The sequence below is a fragment of the Zingiber officinale genome, chromosome 6B (assembly GCF_018446385.1).
Source record: "Zingiber officinale cultivar Zhangliang chromosome 6B, Zo_v1.1, whole genome shotgun sequence".
In the NCBI taxonomy this organism is placed as follows: domain Eukaryota; kingdom Viridiplantae; phylum Streptophyta; class Magnoliopsida; order Zingiberales; family Zingiberaceae; genus Zingiber; species Zingiber officinale.
In genome coordinates this window covers 85,118,789-85,124,359 of record NC_055996.1, presented here as the reverse complement: position 1 = coordinate 85,124,359, position 5,571 = coordinate 85,118,789, and the positions used below count along the sequence as shown (strand labels likewise).

General features: G+C 40.3%; 1 protein-coding gene across 1 annotated transcript; it reads left to right on the top strand.

Annotated features, from left to right (window-relative positions):
* The first annotated feature begins 233 nt into the window (after window positions 1-233).
* LOC121991179 (pectin acetylesterase 7-like) lies at window positions 234-2,498 on the top strand. The gene is made up of 11 exons (XM_042545197.1): window positions 234-363; window positions 454-536; window positions 832-958; window positions 1,066-1,145; window positions 1,233-1,319; window positions 1,384-1,508; window positions 1,577-1,637; window positions 1,717-1,848; window positions 1,938-2,043; window positions 2,148-2,284; window positions 2,391-2,498. Exons 1-11 carry the CDS (start codon window positions 234-236, stop codon window positions 2,496-2,498), a joined length of 1,176 nt encoding a protein of 391 aa, XP_042401131.1.
* Window positions 2,499-5,571: the final 3,073 nt, after the last annotated feature.

The window sequence follows — 5,571 nt, the reverse complement described above, 5'->3', positions numbered from 1 at the left end:
AAGTAACTGTCACAGATTTAAACTAGTGATTCTGCAATAGCTTCTAACAGCTCCCGTATAAAAGTGTCATCTTCCTCGAACAGACCTCTGTCACTGTGGACAGCATAAATTCTTCCTTCCTTCCCAATTCCAAGTTCTCGCCGTTTCATTTCTAAGATTTAAGCGTCTCTCCATAGTTTTCTTCAGCCTTTTCTCTGTTCTTGGTGTTTACGGACTAAATAAACATCTGGAAGATGTTTGATCCTAAATCAAGAGCATGGATCGTTCCTTCACTCTGCTTAATCTCCTTACTGATCTCATTAGAAGTTGACGGAAGCCCTGCCCCATTGATTCTATTAGAAAGTGCAGTGGCTAAAGGAGCAGGTATACTTTGCTCATCAGCCTTCATTTTCCAACTTTTTGGACGTTCGATTTGGTTTTTGCCTGCCCAATATTGTTCTTTCTTTTTTGCAGTATGTCTGGATGGAAGTCCCCCGGCATATCATTTTTCACCTGGTTCTGGTTCTGGTGTGAATAATTGGTTGGTTTTCATGGAGGTCAGATCTTTTTTTTAATCTCCTTGCAAAGTTGCAGTTGCTTGGGCATGTTGAGTAATCTTTCTATCTTTAACCATGAATTTTGTGCTAGAAAATGAAAGAGGCACTACTGTTAGGCTGTGAATATCTAGCAATAAAAAGTATCTTGAGTAAACATAGAAACGACAGTACGAATAGGATCACAAGTGTCTCTCACATAGCCTTACGTAGAGTTCAGTAAAAGGAAGGATAAAGTTCATGCAGTCGATTTCTATTTAATAATCTCAAAGAATGACACACTTTCTACTATTTTCAGGGAGGAGGATGGTGCAGGAACGTTACAGAGTGTGTCGAACTAACAGGTAATTCCGGAGGCTCATCTAAGTTTATGAAAGAGCTCTCATTCTCAGGCATTTTAGGAGACAATCAGAAAACCAATCCTGGTTAGTGAAATTTTAGTCTGCTCTTCTTTGTTTATGTTTAGATTTCTTCTGAATTTAGTGGCACAATGAAATGTTTATTCTGATTTGTTTTCATCTTATACTTGCAGACTTCTATAACTGGAATAGGATCATGATTCGATACTGTGACGGCTCATCTTTTACTGGGGATGTAGAAGCAGTCGATCCAGTAATCTGCTTAACCCATATTGCATCATGATGGATGAGTCTTGCGTGCCGCATTTAGTGACAATTTTCCAATGTAAATTTTTCTCAGGCTACAAATCTTCACTATAGAGGAGGCAGGGTTTGGCATGCCATGATCGACGATCTATTAGCAAAGGGGATGAACAAAGCCGAAAATGTAGATAGAACTTGTGAAGGTTCATCATGCAACATCTCATGCTAACGTTGCTGAATTCTTGCAGGCACTACTTTCTGGTTGTTCATCAGGCGGGCTGGCATCCATTCTACACTGTGACGACTTCCGCAGTCTTTTACCATCAAGCGTGAATGTTAAATGCTTTTCTGATGCTGGTTACTTCATCGACGTGTAAGTCATGGTTATCTTGTTTGATCAATATGATGCGAAGGAAATTAAACCATAATTGCTTCCAACAGGAAAGATATATCTGGAGCAGACTCTGTCAAGTCCCTTTATACTGATGTTGTCAACCTTCATGTACGTTGAGAATGAGTGATTCCATGCTGAAGTAGTCAATCAAAGGATACGTACTCACATATTGTTTGTTAATTCTCAGGAGTCGGAGAAGTTTTTGCCATCTTCTTGCAATTGGAGGCAAGGTCCAAGCTGGTGCTTCTTCCCACAGAATGTGGTGCCTGAGATGAGCACTCCTCTTTTCATACTTAACTCAGCCTATGATTCATGGCAGGTAACAAATCCACGAGAAGCATTTCTCATTTTTTCCCCGTCCCCTTGATATGTGTATTTAATTATATATTCATGTTTGTCTCGCTGCAGATCAGGAATATTTTAGTTCCAAGTTCTGCGGATCCTGGACAAGCTTGGGCAGAGTGCAAGCTTGATATTAAGAAGTGTTCTTCATCTCAACTGCAGACATTGCAAGGTTAATTTTGGCAGTTTTGATAACTTTTAACTGGAAATGGCCTTTTAGAATAGAATCTCGTTTTCCCTGAAACTATCTGATCGCGTAATGCTTGATAAATTCAGGTTACAGGTCGCAGTTTCTGCGAGCACTGCCAACCAGCACCTCCACAGGCGTGTTCATAATCTCCTGCTATGCTCATTGCCAGTCAGGAGGTCCGCCCACATGGCAAGATGTTGATTCTCCCATGATTGAAAACACTGTAAGCTCTGAAACTACAGACAAGAAGAAACTTAATTTATATATATATATATATATATATATATATACGATCCATTTATAACAGAATCAAATTTAACTCTCTGCAGACGATTGCCAAAGCTGTAGGGGACTGGTACAATGATCGGAGTGCCGTGAGAAAGATCGATTGCGAGTATCCATGCAACTCTTCATGTCCAAACATCAATAATGAGTGAAGTTTTAGCTCCTCCCCCGATCCATAAGCATTCCGAAAATATGCATGGGAGTAACTCCGTTCGCCCTCTTGTCCACCTTGCAATGACGTTTACCTTGGCCGTTTACTTTGTTTGAAGATGAGAAAAATAACTAGTTGTATGATTGAAAATTCGATCGTGCAAAGAAAAGATATTGATTCTAATATTCTCTTTGAATAATGTCTAATAAAGATTAAAGTGCATTTTCAAACATACAAATTAGACGAAAGTTTCCAAGGCTGAAATTATGTTATAGATTTATTATAAATTATATAGAATATATTAGGTTATTATTATTTTTTTAAAAGGCATAAAATAATTGATTGTAAATAGAAGGGAATCTTTTTATGGACGCATCCGCATGCAGTTACACAGCTACAGTCTATAGAGGAAGACGCAGGTAAACGAACGAGCATGGTGACAGCTGTTGATCGTGTTCGAGTTTGATCGGTTCCTGGTGCTCCTGCCTTGCTCCCCGTCCTCCCACTTCTCTCCTCTGTCTTCTTTACCATCTCCTACCCTCTATCTCCCGCTGAGATCCGTGATGGGTCGGCCCCCGCACGGCGGCGGACCCGTCTTCCGATTCACTCAGAACGAGGTATACGTCGCCTACCTTTCTCCTTCCTTCTGGCTATTCCGTCATCGTCATATTCTGTTTCACCCTGTTTGGAAACAACTTAAGTGAAGGAATTGAATTGAATTCCATTAGGAATTGAATTCTGACAGGAATTGAATTCAATTCCTATGTTTGGAATGGATTAGTAAATAATAGAATTGAATTGAATTCCTTAATTTAGAATCTATTTGAATTGAATTCCATTCTTATACATTTACCATTTTATCCTCATAACTAATCATTTAATAATCAAGTTAAGTATTAGAGAATAGGAAGAAGGGATCGCATAGTTAAGACAGCAGTATGAAGAAGGTGGCGCACGGGAGAAACGGTGCAAGGAGAAGTTTTCGACACAAGGAGAAACGACGCACGGGAAAAAGACAAGAGAAAACAAGAGAGTCGGCAGATGGAAAAAAGGGTTTTAAGTTAAAAGAGCAATTAAGTAATTTTAGTTGTTCATGGTAAATCCCTATTCAAATCTGACCATTTGATGTCTGATTTACTATTCATGTTTTGAATGGAATTGGAATTGGAATTGAATTCCATATCAAATCCATCTCAAAAATTCATTCCAAACTATGGAATTGAATTCCAATTACCATAGGAATTCAATTTCATAGGATTCTAAACAGGGTGTTTATGTTTTATGGCGGTAGTATTTTAGGGTTTTGTGAGGATGAATTGTCGTGATAGGATGTCGAATAATTTCAATTGGATGGAAGACTGCAATGTTTTCTTTTCTTACCTTCCTTCCGCTCTAATTTGGTTTGCTTCGGCGTTAACCATTTCCCGCACAGATTCGCAGCTAGGATTCATCTATGGTTATAGACTTGCCAAAACTAGAAACAAGTAGCGTATGAGTAATCTCGTATTCTTACATTCTAGTGAAGGTATGATACTATTGTGATACTCCGTGGCCGAGGGGAAAAGTAGATGGAAAACAAGCAACGGAGACCATGATTCCATTCTTTACTTGGACCGACAATATTTGGAGAGACACCATTAAAGAAAAGTTATCATGTCCAAAAGCAATGAAGATGACAAACTGAGGATATAAATCGAAAGTTGATAAAGCGAAGGCTCCACACCATCCTATAATACAGAGTCGTTAGTACTGGATTGGGAAGGGGTTTCCGACATTGACCCTCTGATCCTCAAGTTAGTTTCTGGCGACGTGTATCAAAGAATGTGTGAAATAATGAAATTGTGCATACCTCCGCATGTAAATGAGAACTCTTTTTATAGTATCATTGTAGTGTCTGTGCAGAAGGCGTGACACGTTTTTCCAAATATCCTAAGAAAAGATCCAACAAAAAGTGTCCCTAACACCTCTCTTTAAGTGAGAGGAACATCGCTCGACTGTTGTCGTTGCTGTCTTCCAGTGCAAGGGTTTATAGTCGTCGCTCGGCCGTGATGTTAACTGCTCAAGGGTTTATAGCCGTCACTCAACTGTTGTCATTATTGTCTTCCAGTGTAAGGATTTATAGCCACCGATCGACTGTGATGTTAACTGCTCAAGGGTTTATAGCCGTCGCTCGACTGTTGTCATCCAGCGTAAGGGTTTATAGCTATCGCTCGGCTATGATGTTAGCTGCTCAAGGGTTTATCGCCATCGCTCGACTGTTGTCGTTGTTGTCTTCCAGCGCAAGGGTTTATAGTCGCTGCTCGGCTGTGATGTTAACTGCTTAAGGATTTATAGCTGTCGCTCGGCTGTATCACAACCAACACTTAGCCCTTTTTTTGTCTTCCTTCTGATCTATGCTTTGACCGTTTATTTCATGTAGTGTCTTTTAATTGTCGCTGACATCACCGTGATTTCTCGAAAGTCATTCAAATCCCCAACCATTAATACAAAGCACGCTTGGCCATGCCCTTTAATTATGCCTTCTGCTTCCTCATTAATGTCGTCTGTAATCGAATGTCATGCATCGCACCCTCCTCACCGCCGCATGTGTGATGTGACAAGCGATTATTTGGCTGTGATGTCGTATTTGGCTGTGATGCGAAAGTGCCTCTTTGAATTCAACAACCCAGATTAAATCCTGTTTTCCAAAACCCTGGATCGGACGACCCAGGGCAGCCGCCTATAGGGTTTTTAAACCCTTAACTTTTTCTTCCACTCCATCGCATTCCTCATCTTCATCTTCCTCGTCTCCTTGTTCCTCCTCTGTTCGTTGTCGGTGATATCTCCTTTTCTAATAAGTCCTTTCTCTGTTCTCCCTTCCTATATTCGATTCTTCCTCTTTTTATTCAATGGCACAACCTACTCTTCCCCCCGGGTTATGTTACACCTCCATCAAGTCTGACTTAAACGACAATGAGGTCGATCAAATGAAGTTAATCCACCATTTTCTTAACGATTACCCCATCGCCATTCCTTCTGCTTATGCTCGACCCCATATGCCTCCAACCGGCTTTCTCCCCTTCTTTAAAGGTCCA

What these genes read in the sequence shown, in the direction of transcription:
- LOC121991179 (XM_042545197.1), top strand. Translation starts at nt 234, where the DNA reads ATGTTTGATCCTAAATCAAGAGCATGGATCGTTCCTTCACTCTGCTTA. An exon ending in GGATGAACAAAGCCGAAAAT is followed by an intron (nt 1,320 to 1,383) that starts GTAGATAGAACT and finishes GAATTCTTGCAG; the next exon opens with GCACTACTTTCTGGTTGTTC. An exon ending in TCAACTGCAGACATTGCAAG is followed by an intron (nt 2,044 to 2,147) that starts GTTAATTTTGGC and finishes TGATAAATTCAG; the next exon opens with GTTACAGGTCGCAGTTTCTG.